This window comes from Zea mays, chromosome 10 (assembly GCF_902167145.1).
Source record: "Zea mays cultivar B73 chromosome 10, Zm-B73-REFERENCE-NAM-5.0, whole genome shotgun sequence".
In the NCBI taxonomy this organism is placed as follows: Eukaryota; Viridiplantae; Streptophyta; class Magnoliopsida; order Poales; family Poaceae; genus Zea; species Zea mays.
In genome coordinates this window covers 134,806,405-134,827,843 of record NC_050105.1, presented here as the reverse complement: position 1 = coordinate 134,827,843, position 21,439 = coordinate 134,806,405, and the positions used below count along the sequence as shown (strand labels likewise).

Below are 21,439 nucleotides of genomic sequence, written 5' to 3'. Positions count from 1 at the left end.
CAAGATGTTCATTTTTCACTTTTTAGTTTCTTGACCTCATTTTTAAGCCTTTGATTATCCACTGCCAACTCATTGTTGAAATCATTGTTCTCAATAGCAACCTTTCCTCTAGTAGTTGCATCAGTCAAGTAATTCTTCAATTTTTGGTTGTCTAAAGTCAGGACTTCAACTTTTTCAGTCAATTCAGCATGTAGACTAGTTTGCTCTTCTTGACTCAAATCATCACATGAGGTTGCTACATCAATCTTAACAACAGGGTTAATAGCCTCATGTGTTTTGCAAGATAAAAGTTCATTTTCAACAAGAAGATTGTCATGATCAAATTTAATTTGAGTATAGTCTTCCTTGATCTTTACTAGTCTATTTTGCAACTCCCTATTAGCTTCATTTAATTTGTCACATTTTTCCTTAGCATCTTTTAGGGAGTTTGTGAGCTCATTTACAGTTGAAGACATAGTTTTATTCTCTTCTTTTATTTCATCACTAGCCTTTATAACTATGTCATATTTGGCATTTAAAGATTCATTTTCATTTTTCAACCTATCACATTTAGCTTTTGACTTTCTAATGATTTGAGTATATTCTTTAAGCAAGTCAGCTAACTCATCATATGAAGGTGAAGCAAATTCCTCATCACTATCACTATCACTATCATCAGTAATATTAATATCATTTTGTACCTTCCGTTCACCCCTAGCCATGAGGCATAGGTGAGAAGTCGATGATGGCGATGGTGGTGGTGAAGAGAAGTCCCCGGCGATGGCGGCAACTTTTTCATCATTCTCTTCTTCACTTGAAGAGGACCCACTTGATGATTCAATGTCGGTGAGCCAGTCACCAACAATATATGTGAAAGTCGCCTAGAGGGGGGGGTGGATAGGCGAAACCTGAAAATTAAAACTTTATCCCCCAACTAGATCCCTTGATTAGTGGTTAGAACAAGATATATAATTATCGGAGTATAAAAACTAAGTCCTTGCTTGTAAAGAGTATTGCTTTCAAATAATGCGGAATTGATAAACAAATACTATTAATAAGTCTATGAGAATAAAGCAAGAGGCTTAAGTAAGAAGAGTAATAACACAAGTTTTCTCTTGCAATGAGTTGCTTCACTAAATGAGAATATAACTTAAAGCAACACCAAATAGAATTAGCAAAGAGTAATGCAAGAGAAACTTAGAAAGGGAAAGAACAAACAAATCACAAGCAATAAGCACACAAGACACGGGTGATTTGTTTTACCGAGGTTCGGCCCTCGAAGGCCTAGTCCCCGTTGAGGAGTCCACTTAAGGACGGGTCTTTTTCAACCCTTTCCCTCTCTCCACCAATCACACAAGGATCGGCGAGCTCTTCTTCTTTTCAAGGATCACTCTCGATCCCACAAGGACCACCACACTCTTTGGTGTCTCTTGCTAGCTTTTACAAGCCTCCAAAACTTTGGAGGAAGTTCGATGGGAGTCAAAACTCCACGCGCAAATGAACACAAAGATGAAACTCACACTATCTCTCAATGGATCTCACAAGGCACTAGGGCTAAACTCAATTGAGTAGCTCTCAATTGCTTGCTCTCTCTTTTGTGGCACTTGTATTGGTTGTAGTGGGCTAGATCTTGTGTATAGGATGTATCAATGAATATATGTGGTTGGGAGGGCTTGAGTATGTCAACTAGATGACTTGGATTGTTGCTTGGACTCCCACACTTGAAGTGGCCAGTTGGGGTGGTATTTATAGCCACCAACCAAAATGTAGCCGTTGGAGAAGGCTGCTGGCGATGGGCGCACCGGACAGTCCAGTGCACACCGGACAGTGTCCGGTGCGCCAGCCACGTCATCCTATCCGTTGGGGTTGGAGCTGGTCGACCGTTGGAGGCTTTGTCCTCATGTGGCACCGGACAGTCTGGTGCACACCGGACAGTCCGGTGCCCCTCTGTCTTTCTGCTCTGACTTCTGCCGCGTGTACTATTGCGCACTGTTCGCTATCAGAGTCGACCGTTGGCGCGGGGTAGCCGTTGCTCCGCTGGCGCACCGGACAGTCCGGTGTACACCGGACAGTCCGGTGAATTTTAGCGGAGCGGCCTTCCGTTTTCCCGAAGCTGGCCAGTTCAGAGCCGCTTAACTCTGGAGCACCGGACACTGTCCGGTGGTGCACCGGACAGTCCGGTGAATTATAGTGGGCTGCGCCTGAGAAACCCGAAGGTGAAGAGTTCGAAGGCAATCCTCCCTGGTGCACCGGACATTGTCCGGTGGTGCACCGGACACTGTCCGGTGCCACACCGGACAGTCCGGTGTGCCAGACCAGGGAGCACTTCGGTTTCTTTTTGCTCCTTTGTTTTGAACCCTGTCTTGTTCTTTCTATTGGTTTTTGTTGAATCTTTGACACCTGTAGAACATGCAATCTAGAGCAAACTAGTTAGTCCAATTATTTGTGTTGGACATTCAACCACCAAAATCATTTAGGAAAAGGTTTAAAGCCTATTTCCCTTTCAATCTCCCCCTTTTTGGTGATTGATGCCAACACAAACCAAAGCAAATATATAAGAGCATAATTGAACTAGTTTGCCTAAGGTAAGTGCAAAGATTGTTTGGAATTAAACCAATATTGATTTCATAAGATATGCATGAATGGTTTCTTTATATTTTTGACATTTTGGACCATGCTTGCACCACATGTTTTGTTTTTGCAAACGTTTTGGAAATTCTTTTCAAAGTCTTTTGCAAATAGTCAAAGGTAGATGAATAAGAATTTTGAGAAGCATTTACAAGATTTGAGATTTTCTCCCCCTGTTTCAAATGCTTTTCCTTTGACTTAAACAAAACTCCCCCTTAATGAAATCCTCCTCTTAGTGTTCAAGAGGGTTTTGATATTAATTTTGAAGAGGGTATATCAATTTGAAATTATATCACAAGTAAGATACCAATTTGAAAATACTTCTTTAAAACCAAATTGAAAGACTATACCAATTGAAAATTCATCATTTCAAGACCTTTTAAATTTTGAAAATTGGTGGTGGTGCGGTCCTTTTGCTTTGGGCTAATACTTTCTCCCCCTTTGGCATGAATCGCCAAAAACGGATACTTTGAGTGAAATATAAGCCCTTTTGTAAGTTGTCTCCCCCTTTGGCAAATAATATATGAGTGAAAGATTATACCAATGTGGAGAGCTAGTGTGGAGTGATGACGAAGGATAAATGGTACCGATAGAGTTGAGTGGAAGCCTTGTCTTCGCCGAAGACTCCATTTCCCTTTCAATCTACGACTTAGTATAGAAATATACTTGGAAACATATTAGTCGTAGTCATGGTACGAGAATAATAAGATATATGCATTTGTACCAAAATGAAAGAGATATGATCAAAAGATATGTCAATTAAGCATGATCAGAGTTCTATATAATATAGATTGCTCCCCCTAAATATGTGCCTTGATAGGAATACATATTTTGGCCTTGAAATGCCAATTGCACATAATGAGGTTAATGAGAACATATCTATACCATACAGAATGTGAAGTGCATTGTGTCCTAGTATAAGTGTGATGCTCATGACAGTTTATGCACTTATGAAAGCATGTTATAAGTGTCTTAAGCATTTTCCCTTAAGGATTTCAAAGAGGCTTAAGGACCATCCACCTTTGGAACAAAGGCAGCTTATCCTCGTTATAAGGTTAAGCTTTAAGCTCTTTGACAATAAGATTACTTCATCCAGTTTTAACAAAGATGCATAAATGCAGGAATGAAATGTTTGAGAGGTTAAACTAGGTATGAAGCAGGGAAAATGCATGGACATGCTTTCTCTTCCTTTTATACAAGATATGTAAAGAAAGTATAGAAAAGGAAGATTTAGGTACAAGTTTGAATGAAATGAAGTAGTTTTACCCTTTTGTACCTTCACATAGAGACGCTATCTTCATTGTGCATTGTCCTTAGTCTTAGTTGCTTAAGACCTATACTCAAGACAATATATGGAAATATTTTGCACAAGAGAGAGCTCTACAACTAGTGATCCTTTTCCAAGTCATGATTAACATATATCAAGTGGATCACAAATTGCATAAATGAAACATGAGTTCTCCTTTTAACTTAGTGCATATCTTAGAGAGATATCGATTTGAAGGAATGAGGCACTAAGTGTCATTTGATGTTATTCTATGATCAAACAAACAATGGATGCGATCAAGAGAGTAACATATTGGAATATGAATTAAGCTTAAAATAGGAGAATCCAATAAGCAAGCTACTTTAGCAATGAAAGCAACAATCCTTGATAAAAAGCGACATTATTTTAACAAGTTGGATTGATGTGAAGTAGCATACTTTATGAGAAACATTATTCTCATGTAAGAGACTATATGAAATTACTAAGATAAAGCAATAGTCTTAACATAATCAAAATATAGGAATGGACTCCCCCTAAAGATATGCATCAAGTAATTGAAAGAATTGATTTCGATGCATTCACTTTTAAAGACATAAAGGGAGACCCATTATACATCTTGATCAAGGCTTATAAAATTTGCAATAAACAACTTAAGCCTTGTATTCTCACAATGAAAAAGATTTAGAATGCTTACAACTACACCATTGATTGTTGTGAAGACCTTATTGTCCAAGTAGGTGTTGTTGTTCTTGATGTTATTCCTTTTTCATTTGAGTGTCCTCCCTTTGTAGTTGTCTCTTTTTCCTTCCAAACTTATTGAAAATACTCAAGAGAGATGTCAATAGCGCAAGGGAGTATATGATGAATGATGATTTTTTTTAAAAAATAAATATGAACAATTCATCATCCATAAGTCACATAGACATGAAGTAAAATCCCTAGCATTAGTGCACATCATAGGAAAAGAGGAATATGCACTATTTAACCATTTGATCAATCATAGGAATTTACCTCTTCATATTGAGTTTATTAATCATTACTTTAAAAACAAGTCAATATGAGAACATTTATAGCAAAGGTATGAAATAGATTCTAATGGACAAGTGCATTAAAGAGATTGAGGTTGAATGCATGTCTTAGCCAATTTAAATTCAATAAAGAATCTATTTCTTCACAAAGATATAATTAGTAAACAGTCATTGATGGGAACTACATTTGGTTAAGGATATGAGTTCCCATACCTTTGCTTTTACCTATGGGTGAAGATCAACCCTTTGAGGCTTGTGTCTTTAAACTTGCACATACTCTCTTGTTGATTTTCATAAGTAAGCTCAAGCGAGAGGTTAATGGCAACACAAGCACTAGTTTCCCTTTTTGTAATCATTTTGATAAGGAATGGAAACTTCATAGCATGAACTAGATTATCCATAGAAGATGTTATGCCAATTTTAACTCATAAAACAAGCATAACCAATCCTTTAAGATCATGGGAATAAATTTAATTCATGATATGGAAAGCGATAACTGTAGAGGAATCAAATCCAATTTAAGCAATAAGACATACAACATAAATTATTGGATTGATTTTCCTTGACATGATGGATTGCGCATTTCCATAGAGAAACTTATTCTCTAAATATGAGACTACTTGGGTTACTTAGATAAAAACATTAGTCTCACAATTCTAGACATAAAGAAAGATTCCCTTTTATAAGTGTCCTAAAGATTTGAATTGCTTACATGACATCTTATTCCTTTAAGAACATGGAATCTCTATCTATATCTAGATCATGGCAATAATAGGATAATTAAAGTAAAAACATGCCATGGGAACTTTGCAACAATTTAAAGCATGTAGATTGCCATAATATGAAAATGATGAATATGCAATCTACCATATGAGAGGAATTTCTTCAAAGAATGGTGACATAATTTTAAAAACATCTTAAGTGCTTCTAATTTCAATGGACTACACAAGTCATATGATGATTTTAAGATAATTGCACTTAAGAACATAAGTGTTACCATCCTTTGACTTTCCTCCATGTTGTAGGCCTTGGTCTTTCCGCACATGATAATTCTTTAATTCCTACAGCATCAATATCTTTCCCGAGATGATATGGGTTTTGAATATAATAAATTGAAGTAACCTTGGGTAAATCTTGAATATGTAGATCATTTGAAGCTTGAGTTGATAAGAATTGAATTAGCTTCCTCAAGCACCCCAAAGCTTCATATCATCTCCTCCTCCTACAAAGCTTGTCAAGCACATTTTGGTACCCATCGCTTGATGGGTCCATCACGGTTAGTCAACAAAGATCTAGGAACCCAAAAGTCCTTTGTGTTAGCACTAGGTAGGCTCATTACCTTTCTAGCACAAGTTGCAATTTTGGGTTGCCTAGTTACATGAAAATTAATTGACAAGTTATGAGTGGGATTGTTACCAATGGGACAATCCTTGCATTGATGTCCCTTCTTTCGGCATGTGTAGCATATGCGTTTTTCAAGTTTTGAAGCTTTCTTCTTTCCTTGTTTGTTGCTTGCTACATGGTTAGTAAAAACTTTCTTTTCTAACCCTATGCCTCTTTGTTTTATATGGGGACAAGATCTAAGTAAGTGTCCCTTCTTGGAGCATTTAAAACAAAGTCTATCATCCTTGTTAATAATCAAGACACTTTTAATGTAGGGACATGATCTAATCAAGTGCCCCTTTTCAAAACATTCACTACACTTCTTATTTTCATTTGTATGAAGTGTAACTTGATTATTACCTTGGATGTTACCTTTTATGGAGGCATGGTTGAGGCTTTTGGAAGAGGTGTTGATTTTTTTCTTTTGCTTCCTCTTCTTGGCAATCCTCAAGTCCTTGACATTTTCTTCAAGGGATGTAGTGCATGCCACGGTTGTTCCTATCTCAAGCTTCTTCACCATGTGATTACGGTTATCTTGAGAAGGTTGAGCAATGCACTTCCCTTTAAGTTGTGTCAAGCTCTTCTTTAGCCTCTCATTCTCTTCTTTGAGCTTTTGATATGTGTCTTCTTTTGTTCCTGTGAATTCTAGCTCAAAAGAAGATTTGCTTGTCGACGGACAACAAGCATTAGCACATGGTAATGTAGTATCAATATGAACACATGTGCATGAGCGAGGTTGTTGGAATTTTAAGTTTTCTATCACAACCTCATGAGCAATGTTTAATATGATATGATCATCTCTAAGATTTTCATGAGAGCATAGGAGCATATCATATTTTTCTTGAAAAGCTAGATTTTCAATTTTTAGCTTTTCTACTTGGTCCTTAAGCAAGGTATTCTTATTTACTAATTGAGCTATACAATGTAAAGCGTTATCTTGCTCAATTGAAATAGTTTCATACCTTTGGACCAAATCAACATGAGAGCACTTTAGCTCCTCATGTTCTTTAGTCAACTCGTCAAAGCATTGCATCTTCATGGAGAGAATACTTTCTAGCCTTTGACGAGCTTCGCCTTGCTCTCTCGCTCTTTCTAGAAGATTGAGCATGACCGCCTTATCTTCTTGGCTTAGGCGAGCGTAGAGTTGCACAAAGCTTCTTTCTTCCTCCTCATCCTCATTTGTGCTTCCGCTATCATTTGCATTAGCCACACAACACATGTGGGAATCGAAATGGGAAGACAAACCTTTTGGAGAGGTGGATTCATCGTTTGGTCTCCATCGATCATTTTCTTCTTCTTCCTTGCAAGGGTTAGTATCACAAATACTAAAGGAAGTAGAAGCACACAATGGACTATCATAATAGGACTCATCAAATTTGCTTCTAATTCTAGTCCAAATATCATGCGCATCATGGATTGATTCGTCATAATTTGATATGAAGGCACGATAATCTTCTTTACTAAGAGAATTAGTTAAGATGTCAAAAGCTAGATAGTTTAAGCGATAACATCTTTGATCCTCCTCGGAATTAATTTTTCCATTGAAATTAGAGGGAAAAATACTCTTGTCTATAATTTGTTCTAATCGTGGATCTATGGTTCTAAAAGCATTTATCACACTAGAGGACCATGAGACATAATTAGAACAATCATCAAATAATATTTCAAGAGTTACCTCCTTTTGAGTTGTGTTCGATGGAGGAGTCTTCTTGTTCTTTTGGGATCTTCTATGAGCCATTACTTCGAGTTGTTAGACTCAAGATGAAGTGCCTAGCTTTGATACCAATTGAAAGTCGCCTAGAGGGGGGGGGGTGGATAGGCGAAACCTGAAAATTAAAACTTTATCCCCCAACTAGATCCCTTGATTAGTGGTTAGAACAAGATATATAATTATCGGAGTATAAAAACTAAGTCCTTGCTTGTAAAGAGTATTGCTTTCAAATAATGCGGAATTGATAAACAAATACTATTAATAAGTCTATGAGAATAAAGCAAGAGGCTTAAGTAAGAAGAGTAATAACACAAGTTTTCTCTTGCAATGAGTTGCTTCACTAAATGAGAATATAACTTAAAGCAACACCAAATAGAATTAGCAAAGAGTAATGCAAGAGAAACTTAGAAAGGGAAAGAACAAACAAATCACAAGCAATAAGCACACAAGACACGGGTGATTTGTTTTACCGAGGTTCGGCCCTCGAAGGCCTAGTCCCCGTTGAGGAGTCCACTTAAGGACGGGTCTTTTTCAACCCTTTCCCTCTCTCCACCAATCACACAAGGATCGGCGAGCTCTTCTTCTTTTCAAGGATCACTCTCGATCCCACAAGGACCACCACACTCTTTGGTGTCTCTTGCTAGCTTTTACAAGCCTCCAAAACTTTGGAGGAAGTTCGATGGGAGTCAAAACTCCACGCGCAAATGAACACAAAGATGAAACTCACACTATCTCTCAATGGATCTCACAAGGCACTAGGGCTAAACTCAATTGAGTAGCTCTCAATTGCTTGCTCTCTCTTTTGTGGCACTTGTATTGGTTGTAGTGGGCTAGATCTTGTGTATAGGATGTATCAATGAATATATGTGGTTGGGAGGGCTTGAGTATGTCAACTAGATGACTTGGATTGTTGCTTGGACTCCCACACTTGAAGTGGCCAGTTGGGGTGGTATTTATAGCCACCAACCAAAATGTAGCCGTTGGAGAAGGCTGCTGGCGATGGGCGCACCGGACAGTCCGGTGCACACCGGACAGTGTCCGGTGCGCCAGCCACGTCATCCTATCCGTTGGGGTTGGAGCTGGTCGACCGTTGGAGGCTTTGTCCTCATGTGGCACCGGACAGTCTGGTGCACACCGGACAGTCCGGTGCCCCTCTGTCTTTCTGCTCTGACTTCTGCCGCGTGTACTGTTGCGCACTGTTCGCTGTCAGAGTCGACCGTTGGCGCGGGGTAGCCGTTGCTCCGCTGGCGCACCGGACAGTCCGGTGTACACCGGACAGTCCGGTGAATTTTAGCGGAGCGGCCTTCCGTTTTCCCGAAGCTGGCCAGTTCAGAGCCGCTTAACTCTGGAGCACCGGACACTGTCCGGTGGTGCACCGGACAGTCCGGTGAATTATAGTGGGCTGCGCCTGAGAAACCCAAAGGTGAAGAGTTCGAAGGCAATCCTCCCTGGTGCACCGGACATTGTCCGGTGGAGCACCGGACACTGTCCGGTGCCACACCGGACAGTCCGGTGTGCCAGACCAGGGAGCACTTCGGTTTCTTTTTGCTCCTTTGTTTTGAACCCTGTCTTGTTCTTTCTATTGGTTTTTGTTGAATCTTTGACACCTGTAGAACATGCAATCTAGAGCAAACTAGTTAGTCCAATTATTTGTGTTGGACATTCAACCACCAAAATCATTTAGGAAAAGGTTTAAAGCATATTTCCCTTTCAATATGCCTTTCCATTCTTCTTCTTGTGGAACCTTTTTTTGCTTCCCATCCTTCCTCTTGAAGAATTTCTTTTCCTTCTTTTCATCATCGCTGTCATCTTCTTTCTTGCCCTTGAACTTATTCTTCTTGGGCTTGTTACATTGATGAGCAAGATGACCGAGCTCACCACAGTTGTAACAGTCCATCTCAGAAATGGGCTTTCTTTTGCTGGAAAAGAATTTCTTCTTTCTTGAATCAAATTTGATGCCTTCTCTATTTAGCTTCTTCAACATCTTGGTGGTCTTCCTTACCATCAAGGCAATGTTTGCATCAAGGTCATCATCACTTGAGGATTCTTCCTCAACTTGTATTTTTGCTTTTCCTTTTCTTTCATGATTTGCTTTGAGAGCCAAATCCTTTCTTTTGGAAGATGATTCTTCTTTGTCGTTGATGTGCATGTACATCTCATGGGCATTGATCTTTCCCAAAATTTGTGTAGGTGTGGTAACTGAAAGATCCATTTGATGTAGCACAGTGACAATGTGTCCATATTTGTCTATTGGGAGGACACTGAGAATCTTCCTCACAACATCCGGTTGTGAGATTTGAGTAAGCCCCAATCCATTAACTTCCTCTACAAGAATATTGAGACGTGAGTACATAGCATTTGCATTTTCATTAGCAAGCATGTCAAAAGAATTTAACTTTCGCATGGCTATGTGATATCTCTCCTCACGCTCACTTCTAGTTCCTTCGTGTAGAGCACAAATGTCCATCCACAAATCATGAGCATTTTTATGATTTCTTACTCTATTGAACACATCTTTGCAAAGGCCTCTAAAAAGGGTGTTTTTGGCCTTAGCATTCCATTTCTCATAATTGAACTCATCACCTACAAGATTTGTGCGATCTCTAGGTTCGGGGAATCCTTGTGTGGCGGCTTTATAGTCACCAATGTCTATAGCCTCTAAGTATGCTTCCATACGAATTTTCCAATAAGGAAAATCGTCACCATCAAAAACGGGAGGAGGTCCATCCCCACCGGACATCGTAACTCTAGCGGTTAAGCTAATCTACGAGCAACAAGGCTCTGATACCAATTGAAAGGATCACGATGCCCAAGAGGGGGGTGAATTGGGCTTTTCTAAAAATCAACACTAATTAAAACCTAAGCAAGAGCTAAGCAAGAGCCCAACTTCACCCCAACAACTAGCACTAAGAATATAATACTAGAAATGCAACAATGCTAAGACAATACTTCAAATACTTGCTAAACAAATACACAATGTAAAGTGCTTGAATTAAGTGCGGAATGTAAAGCAAGGTTTAGAAGACTCCTCCAATTTTTCCCGAGGTATCGAAGAGTCGGCACTCTCCACTAGTCCTCGTTGGAGCACCCGCGCAAGGGTATCACTCCCCCTTGGTCCTCGCGAGAACCAAGTGCTCACTACGAGATGATCCTTTGCCACTCCGGCGCGGTGGATCCCTCGAGACCGCTTACAAACTTGAGTCGGGTCACCAACAAGATCTTCACGGTGATCACCGAGCTCCCAATGCCACCAAGCCGTCTAGGTGATGCCGATCACCAAGAGTAACAAGCCGTAGACTTTCGCTTGACCAAGAGAAGCCTAATGCAAGTGGTGTGTGCTCTAGATGGCTCTCGCTAGCGCTAATGAGGAACAAACGCGGATTAAGATTCTCTAATCTCCTCACTAGGCTTTTGGTGCTTGCAATGCTCTAGCAATGTGCTGGAATAAATGTGGAGTGCAAGACATTGAATATGGTGGGTGGAAGGGGTATAAATAGCCCTCACCCACCAACTAGCCGTTACAGGCAACTTTCTGCGCACTGGCGCACCGGACAGTCCGGTGCGCCACTGGTGCGCCAACGGTCATTTCCAACGGCTAGTTCTGACAGCTAGCCGTTGGACTCATGGCACACCGGACAGTGAACAGTCACTGTCCGGTGCACACCGGACAGTCCGGTGTGATGTCCGGTGCGCTGTCCGGTGCGCCACTAAAATTCATCTCCGAACCAGGTGCTCTCGGGTTTCTGCGAAGGGAATGCCTCTTCCCTGGTCCAGTCAGGCCCCACCTGGCAGAGGGTGCACCGGACAGTCCGGTGCCCCAGGGCCAGAAACCCTAACTCTTGTTTTTCAGCTGATTTTCAAGGCGGTTTTCGTTCTAACTTGTGAGTGAGTTCTAGAGTGACACCTAGCACTGTGTGTGAGTGTGATTGTGCACCAACACTACACTAGAACTCTCTTGGTCAAACTACTCATCGACAACCCCTCTTTATAGTACGGCTAAAAGAGAATAAAAGACCTAACTAAATCGCGAGTGTCCACATCTCCTTGACACTCGGACTCCGTAGACCTTCGCCTTTTGTTTCGCCGTTTTAGTCGTCGCTTCGAGTTCTTATCTCCGGGATTGTTTTCACCGTTGTAGTACTTCTACCTGTCATGCGACCTAACTTACCATTTGTCTCTGCAAAACACACGTTAGTCACATATAATATTACGTTGTCATTAATCACTAAAACCAACCAGGGGCCTAGATGCTTTCATGTTTTATGCCTTGATCATGTTCCTTAATGCATTTTGTTGTTTATGGTGCTCAAGTTGTACAAGCACTCCCCGGACCTCACAAGTCCTTTGCAAGTGATGCACAAATTTAGGGGGAGATGTGCTACAACTTGACCCTTTGAGACTAACTGTGTGCTTGAGTTTGCTTCTTTTAGTCTCAAAGGAGGTTTGAAAGGGAAAAGGTGGACTTGGACCATGCAAGACTTCCACTGCACTCCGATGAAAGAGTAACTTTTACAAGTTCATCTTTGTACTCTTATTGCCTTTTTACTCTTAGTTGAAGATTTTGGTGAGGTAATGGGGGTTTAAGGGCCAAAATTGATCCCGTTTTGGTGCTTGATGCCAAAGGGGGAGAAAATAAGGCCAAAGCAATAAATGGATCAGCTACCACTTGTGAATTTTGAAAATAGTATAGTTAGAGTTTTTGTGTGTCAAAATACTCTTGTTTGCCTCTTATTGTCAAAAGTTGGTCTCTTGTGGGGAGAAGGCTTAATTATGGGAAAAAGGGGGAGTTTTTGAATCCTTGATCAATTTCTCGTGAAATATCTCTCTTTATGTTTTAACATGTGTGTTTGACTTAGAGATAGGAAATTGAGTTTGATTTGCAAAACAAACCAAGTGGTGGCAAAGAATAATCCATATATGTCAAATTTGAATCAAAACAATCTTGAGTTCTTATTTGAAGTGATTTTGCACTTGTTCTACTTGCTTTATGTTGTGTTGGCATAAATCACCAAAAAGGGGGAGATTGAAAGGGAAATGTGCCCTTGGGCCATTTCTAAGTATTTTGGTGATTTAGTGTCCAACACAGGTGCCTAAGTGTTAAATGGTGGACAAAATACAAACCAAGTATAAAGGTATGTTTCTCAGACTTAGTACATTGTTTTAGAGACTAATGTATTGTGTCTAAGTGCTGGAAACAGGAAAAATCAAGTTGGAATTAAAAGATGGCTTTGTTCAGCCAAAGTCAGCTCTGTCTGGGTGCACCGGACAGTGTCCGGTGCGCCAGGCTGGCTCAGGCGAACTTGCTGCTCTCGGGAAGTGATTAACGGCGTATGGCTAAAATTCACCGGACTGTCTGGCGTGCACCGGACTGTCCGGTGAGCCAACTGTCGGCCGGGCCAACGGTCGTCCGCGCGATCCGCGCGGGACACGTGGCCGAGCCAACGGTCGGGAGGGGAGCACCGGACTGTCCGGTGTGCACCGGACAGTGTCCGGTGCGCCAACGGCTCCAAAGTGCCAACGGTCGGCTTCGCCAAATAAGGAAGGAGATCCGCACCGGACAGTGTCCTGTGGTGCACCGGACTGTCCGGTGCGCCAGGCGACAGAAGGCAAGAATTGCTTTCCCAGAATGCTCTCAACGGCTCCTAGCTACCTTGGGGCTATAAAAGGGACCCCTAGGCGCATGGAGGAAAGTACCAAGCAACCTTTGAGCATTGTTGATCATTCACACTTCACTCTTGCGCACTAGTTCGACATTCTTAGTGATTTGAGCTCTGTTCTAGTGAGAACCTTGAGATATTGTTTTGAGCTCAAGTCTTGATCGTGTGTGTGCGTACTTGCTGTGGTTTTGAGTGTGTTGCTTCTCTTCCTTACTCTTGTGCTTCATATTGATTCTTATTGTAAGGGCGAGGGACTCCAAGTTGTGGAGATTCCTTGCAAACGGGAAAAGAGCAAAGTGAAAAGAACATCGTGGTATTCAAGTTGATCATTGGATCACTTGAGAGGAGTTGAGTGCAACTCTCGTCCATTGGGACGCCACAACGTGGAGTAGGCAAGTTTTGTACTTGGCCGAACCACGGGATAAAATCCTTGTGTCTCTTGTGCTTGTCCTTATTGTGTCTATTGTGCTTCACAAGAGCTCTCCTCTCTACTCACTTGATTTCATTATATTAACTCTTAATCAAGTTTGTGGTGTTAAGTTTTAAGTTTTACAGGATCACATATTCAATCCCCTCTAGGTGCTCTCAATGATACGAATGTGAAAAAAGAAATAATCACCAGTATTATGCTTTATTCAAAGGGATTATATCTTATAATTTGGCGGCATGAATGGTCTTAGGACAAAAAGAATATAGAGCCACCATTTTCTCCTTCGATCCCTTCGGAGGGGAGAAGTGTGTTATCCATGTTATACTGTTATGTTTTTTTTTTTTGCAGAATTCCACGTGTACCTAGCAAAGGTAGTTTGCATTTTGCATGAGACAGAACTCAGAAAAGGGTACAGGTTGCACTGTTACTCTACTGTGGTGTGCAGAGTCCACGTCCGTCCGGGGCCGTCTGCTGAGCTCAACGGCTTTCTGCTGTGCTGCGTCCTGCGTGCGCATCTTGTGGTGGCCGCTTTGGGCGCAGACCCCGACGAAATGGCTGAAAATTTGAAATCCGTCTCGCTCCTCGCCGCCGCACGCCCGCACCGCACCATGCTGCATCTCCTTCTGCTGTCATGCTGTGTGTAGTGTGTACCACGAAACACAACTCCAATCCAGAATCCACGCCTCCCAAAGCTCTCCTACTCTCAAACACCACCATAGCATCGGTTCGCCATTAAACCGGTCACCTCGCCTCCCTGGCGCTGCCCCTCTTCCTCTCCACCGCGTTCGAATCCCATGGGTCTCTGTTTCAGCAAGAAGCAGCAAGAGAAGCGCCGAGACGTGCAGCCATCCAGTGACGCCAAGAAGAGCGGATGCCGGAAATCCGGCAGGGACACCGTGCTTGTCGCCGATGCCAAGAAGGCTCCTCAGGCAAAGGCGCCAGCACTTCCCAAGAAGGCTGTAGCCAGGCCGGAGGAGGCAACAGCTGACAAGAGGACCGTGTTCGTCGTCAAGGCCGCGGCAGCGGCGGCGGCCGCCGAGGTTGCGGCCGCCGCGAAGGGAAGACCCGAGGATGCGCAGGCGAAGAGGGCGGCGCCGGAGGAGGAGCTGAGGCCCGGCGCTGTGGGCCGGGCGCCAGTGCGGACGTCGAGCTGCACCAAGGAGGAGTTGGACGCGATCCTGATCCAGTGCGGCCGCCTCAGCCGTAGCTCGTCGTCGTCCGGGAAGGCGCCGTCGGGCGAGCACCGGAGGTACGCCGGATCCAAGCGGAGCTACGACTTCGACCACGAGAGGAGGGGCGGTGGCGGCGACGTCGACGAATGCGATTGGGGCAGGGAGGGGGCCGCGGTGGCCAGGCCCTCACCGCGCCGGAGGTCGCCAGAACGGAAGCGCTCGTCGAGCCACGATGGCCGTGCTGGCAGCGGGAGCGGGAGCCAGAGCCGGAGGATTAGCAGGTCACCGGGGCGGCGAGCGGACGTCGTTCCCGCCCCGGGGAGCTCCGCGACCGGCGAGCGAGGCGCGAGGCAGCAGCCGGGCAAGATGGTGTCGGTCCCGGCCAGGGAGAAGGGGCGCGCGCCGTCGCCCGTGAAGGCTGCTTCGTCTGGCAAGAGGTACCCATCACCAAGGTCAAACTCGCCCGCGAGGGCAGCGGCCTCGGGTAATGAGAATGCCGGGGTGCAGTCGACGCACGGTCCCTCGCTGAGCCGCAGCACCTCTAGGAAGGCCGAGCAGTCGCCGTTCCGTCGCAACCCCATGGCGGAACTCGACGAGAACACGCTCGGCAACCACCACCACCATAACAGCAACGGCAGGCCTCTAAAGGTACGGATCAACCAAAGTCTAGAACTCTCCTCCATTGCCGCCCTCAGTTTCCCCCACCAAATTTGCTGAATCTTCGAAATGACTTACAGAAATCCGTTGATGGTGCCGTTGTATTGCCACAAAAGACCGCGGAGCGGACAAAGGATCAGATCTCCAGCTGCCGAACTGCGAAGGAGATTGCGGATGAGGCCGTGGCTTCGGACACCAAAGCAGCGCCTGCAAGGATGAACGCGACCCACTCGGTGAGCATTGTGGCCGAGAACGTCACCAATCCGAGGCCGGGGAGCCGGTCGTCGAGGCGCTCCTCACGCGACTTCGAGCACAATGGCAACACCTACGCATCCCTGTTACTGGAGGACATCCAGAACCAGCAGCAGCAGAGCACCAGCGCTGCCACTGTCGCTGCAGCGCCGACCTTCGCGCTTCCGGCGTGTGTGTCGAAGGCCTGCTCTATCCTTGAAGCGGTCGCCGACCTCAACTCCTCGTCGTCCGAGAACAAGAACTTCGAGCTGGAGAGGTCGGTCAACGATAAGGAATCCGTCAACGGCAGGTACGGCGGAAAGGGTGCGGTCACCCTCGTGATGGAGTCGGAGGTCGGCGTGAAGGACGATCTCATGGAGCCGAGCATGCACAAGTACGTCTCGGTGCGTGACATTCGTGGGGAGACCGAGCCGCAGGAGTCAGCAGGGAGCAACAGCTTTGCCGGCAACGCCTGGACGTGCTCGTGGGAGCCCAATTCCGTCGACTCCGCAGACCGGACCTGGACGGCCTCGCAGTCGTACAACGGCGACGAGGTGGAGCAGTCATGGCAGAGCAAGCAGAAGCCGTCGTCATCCAAGGAGCCCAGCCACGTTGGTTCTACTAGCGATGTTCAGGTCCAGCGCGTGCGGGGTGCTCACCGCCTCCGCGGCAGCAGCAGTGCTGTCAACGGCCAGTCCGATGTTCGGGGTGTCTCGGCGAGTTCGTCGATCGCTTAAGGATGCAACTGGAGGTTTTAGGAGTCATATGCTCCAGTTGGTCACGGTATCAAGCTGTTGTGGCAAGATAGGTTGCTGTTTCAGACTAGTGTTTAAGCGTTTGGATTCTTTGCTTAGTTTGATGATATACTCTCCTCGTTCTTTTTTTATTTATCACGTTTTAGTTAAAAATAAACTAACGAAAACGAAGACAGTACATTGTTTAGATGTGATCAAGCAGTGATATTGGCAATGTATACTCTTCCGTTCACTTGCTAATGCTTAGCGTCAGCAAACATATCTGCACGTATCATTTATTGTGTGACGTTTTGCCAATAGTGATAGTGTACTATTGTCCAACTTTTTTTGCAAATTGGCCCTTTTCGGGTTTTTTACACAATTATGTCCTTCGCAGTTTCATTTAAAAAATGGACCCTATGCTCGGCGCCATTATCTACTGTGGTGACGCCAAAACTAGTGGCGCCGGAGTAGGTGACGTGGATGGTGAGGTGGCGGGGGTCGGCGCCAAGATCTATGGTGCCGACCCCCCACGCGCCGGGGTCGGCGCCATAGATCTTGGCGCCGACCCCCTTTATACCGGGCCGGTGACTATTCTGTCGTTTTTTTGGACACCTGCCGCCAACTCTCCACCGCGCCGCCTCCCCACGCGCTCGCCGCCCTGAGAGCACCTAGAGGGGGGGGGTGAATAGGTGATCCTGTAAAACTTCAAAACTTAAGCCACAAAAGCTTGTTAAGTGTTAGCACAATTATGGCCAAGTGGCTAGAGAGGAGTCAAAACACAATAACCACAAGAAATCAATCACAGAGATGACACGGTGGTTATCCCGTGGTTCGGCCAAGTACAAAACTTGCCTACTCCACGTTGTGGCGTCCCAACGGACGAGAGTTGCACTCAACTCCTCTCAAGTGATCCAATGATCAACTTGAATACCACGGTGTTCTTGCTTTTCTTTTCTCAATCCCGTTTGCGAGGAATCTCCACAACCTGGAGCCTCTCGCCCTTACAAAAGATGTTCACAGAGAATCACGGAGCAAGGAAGGATAAGCAACTCACACACACAAGGATCACAGCGAATACGCACACACAAGACCCAGACTTGAGCTCGAAAGACTAGCACACTAGAACGGAGCTCAAATCACTAGAATGTCGAACAAGTGCGCAAGATTGATGTGTGAGTGATCAAGAGTGCTCAAGGAATGCTTGGATATCTCCTTCATGCGCCTAGGGGTCCCTTTTATAGCCACAAGGCAGCTAGGAGCCGTTGAGAGCAAACTGGGAAGGCAGATCTTGCCTTCTGTCATCGGGCGCACCGGACAGTCCGGTGCACACCGGACAGTGTCCGGTGCCCGATATCCTTCCTTAAATGGCGAAGCCGACCGTTGCAGATCTGGGCGCCGTTGGCGCACCGGACATGTCCGGTGCACACCGGACAGTCCGGTGCCCCCTTCCGACCGTTGGCTTGGCCACGTGTCGCGCACAGAATCCGCGGCCGACCGTTGGCTCAGCCGACCGTTGACTCACCGGACAGTCCGGTGCACACCGGACAGTCCGGTGAATTTTAGCCGTACGCCGTCGGCGGATTCCCGAGAGCGGCCACTTCGGCCGAGGCAGCCTGGCGCACCGGACACTGTCCGGTGCACCACCGGACAGTCCGGTGCCCCAGACCGAAACAGCCTCTTGGCTGTACACAGCCAACTTTGCTCTTTTCTTTTTCTTCCTGTTTCCAATACTTAGACAAGTATATTAGTACTCAAAATCAATGTACTAAGTATCAGAAACATACCTTTGCTCTTGTTTTGCACTTTGTCCATTCATATGCATAGATTCACATTTAAGCACTTGAGTTGGCACTCAATCACCAAAATACTTAGAAATGGCCCAAGGGCACATTTCCCTTTCAATCTCCCCCTTTTTGGTGATTTATGCCAACACAACATAAAGCAAATAGAACAAGTGCAAAAACACTTCAAATAAAACAAATTTGAGTTTTATTCAATTTTGGCATATATGGATCATCCTTTGCCACCACTTGGTTTGTTTTTGTAAATCAGACTCAAATCTCTATCTCTAAGTCAAACACACATGTTGAAGCATAAAGAGAGTTATTCCAAAAGAGATTGATCAAAGATTTCAAAAACTCCCCCTATTTCCCATAATCACTACTTCTCCCCACAAGAAGCCAACTTTTGACAAGAGACACTATAAAAGAGTTTTGACAAATCAAAAAGCTCTATTCTACTATTTTCAAAATCTCTCAAGTGGTAGCTGATCCATTTTATTGCTTTGGCCTTTATTTTCTCCCCCTTTGGCATCAAGCACCAAAACGGGATCAATCTTGGCCCTTTAACCCCATTGCCTCACCAAAATCTTCAATTAAGAGTACAAAGGCAATAAGGTCATAGAGATGAACTTGGAGTAAGTTACCCTCTCATCGGAGTGCAGTGGAAGTCTTTCATGTTCCAAGTCCACCTTTTCCCTTTCAATTCTCCTTCGAGACTAAATCAAGCAAACTTAAGCAAATGGTTAGTCTCAAAGGGTCAAGTTGTAACACACCTCCCCCTAAACATGTGCATCACTTTGCAATGGACTTGTGAGGTCCAGGGAGTGTTTGTACAACTTGAGCACCAAAATAAGCAACAGTATGCAGAATGAACATGATCAAAGGCATAAACACATGTATGCTACAATTCAATCCAGGTTTCGCGAATCTAAGACATTTAGCTCACTACGCAGCCTGCAAAAGGTCTTCTCATCTAGAGGCTTGGTAAAGATATCGGCTAGCTCGTTCTCGGTGCTAACATGAAACACTTCGATATCTCCCTTTTGCTGGTGGTCTCTCAAAAAGTGATGCCGGATGTCTATGTGCTTTGTGCGGCTGTGTTCAACAGGATTCTCCGCCATGCGGATAGCACTTTCATTATCACATAGGAGTGGGACTTTGCTCAGATTGTAGCCAAAGTCCCGGAAGGTTTGCCTCATCCAAAGTAGTTGCGCGCAACACTGTCCTGCGGCAGCATACTCGGCCTCAGCGGTGGATAGGGCAACGGAGGTTTGTTTCTTAGAGTTCCACGACACCAGGGACCTTCCTAAGAATTGGCACGTCCCCGATGTACTCTTCCTATCGACCTTACATCCAGCATAGTCGGAATCTGAGTATCCAACTAAGTCAAAGGTAGACCCCTTTGGATACCAGAGCCCGAAGCAAGGCGTAGCGACTAAATATCTCAAAATTCGCTTCACCGCCACTAAGTGACACTCCTTAGGATCGGATTGAAATCTAGCACACATGCATACGCTAAGCATAATATCCGGTCTACTAGCACATAAGTAAAGCAAAGAACCTATCATGGACCGGTATGCTTTTTGATCAACGGACTTACCTCCTTTGTTGAGGTCTGTGTGTCCGTCGGTTCCCATCGGTGTCTTTGCGGGCTTGGCGTCCTTCATCCCAAACCTCTTTAGCAAATCTTGCGTGTACTTCGTTTGGGAGATGAAGGTGCCGTCCTTGAGTTGCTTCACTTGGAACCCAAGGAAGTAGTTCAACTCGCCCATCATCGACATCTCGAATTTCTGCGTCATCACCCTGCTAAACTCTTCACAAGACTTTTGGTTAGTAGAACCAAATATTATGTCATCGACATAAATTTGGCATACAAACAAATCACCATTGCAAGTCTTAGTAAAAAGAGTTGGATCGGCTTTCCCAACCTTGAAAGCATTAGTAATTAAGAAATCTCTAAGGCATTCATACCATGCTCTTGGGGCTTGCTTAAGTCCATAGAGCGCCTTAGAGAGCTTACACACATGGTTGGGGTACCGTTCATCCTCGAAGCCAGGGGGTTGCTCCACGTACACCTCCTCCTTAATCGGCCCGTTGAGGAAAGCGCTCTTCACATCCATTTGGAACAACCTGAAAGAATGGTGAGAGGCATATGCTAGCAAGATACGAATAGATTCTAGCCTAGCCACAGGAGCAAAAGTCTCCTTGAAATCCAAACCTGCGACTTGGGCATAACCTTTTGCCACAAGTCGAGCCTTGTTTCTCGTCACTACTCCGTGCTCGTCCTGTTTATTGCGGAACACCCACTTGGTTCCCACAACATTTTGCTTGGGACGAGGCACCAGCGTCCAAACTTCATTGCGCTTGAAGTTGTTGAGTTCCTCCTCCATGGCCAACACCCAGTCTGGATCTAGCAAGGCCTCTTCTATCCTGAAAGGCTCAATAGAAGAGACAAAGGAGTAATGCTCACAAAAATTAACTAATCGAGATCGAGTAGTTACTCCCTTGCTGATGTCCCCCAGAATTTGATCGACGGGATGATCCCTTTGAATCATCGCTCGAACTTGGGTTGGAGGTGCCAGTTGCGCTTCTTCCTCCATCACATGATCATCTTGTGCTCCCCCTTGATCACACGCCTCCTTTTGATGAACCTGTTCATTGTCTTGAGTTGGGGGATTCACCATGGTTGAGGAAGAAGGTTGATCTTGTTCCTGTTGCTCCTGTGGCCGTACTTCTCCAATCGCCATGGTTCGAATAGCGGCTGTCGGAACATCTTCT

At 44.7% G+C, this 21,439-nt stretch overlaps 1 protein-coding gene across 1 annotated transcript; it reads left to right on the top strand.

Annotated features, from left to right (window-relative positions):
* Positions 1 to 14,618: 14,618 nt before the first annotated feature.
* Positions 14,619 to 17,159, top strand: LOC103641865 (uncharacterized protein At1g65710). Its single transcript, XM_008665178.4, has 2 exons — positions 14,619 to 15,903; positions 15,993 to 17,159. The coding sequence occupies exons 1-2, from the start codon at positions 14,878 to 14,880 to the stop codon at positions 16,878 to 16,880; spliced, it is 1,914 nt and encodes a 637-aa protein (XP_008663400.1). The 5' UTR covers positions 14,619 to 14,877; the 3' UTR covers positions 16,881 to 17,159.
* Positions 17,160 to 21,439: the final 4,280 nt, after the last annotated feature.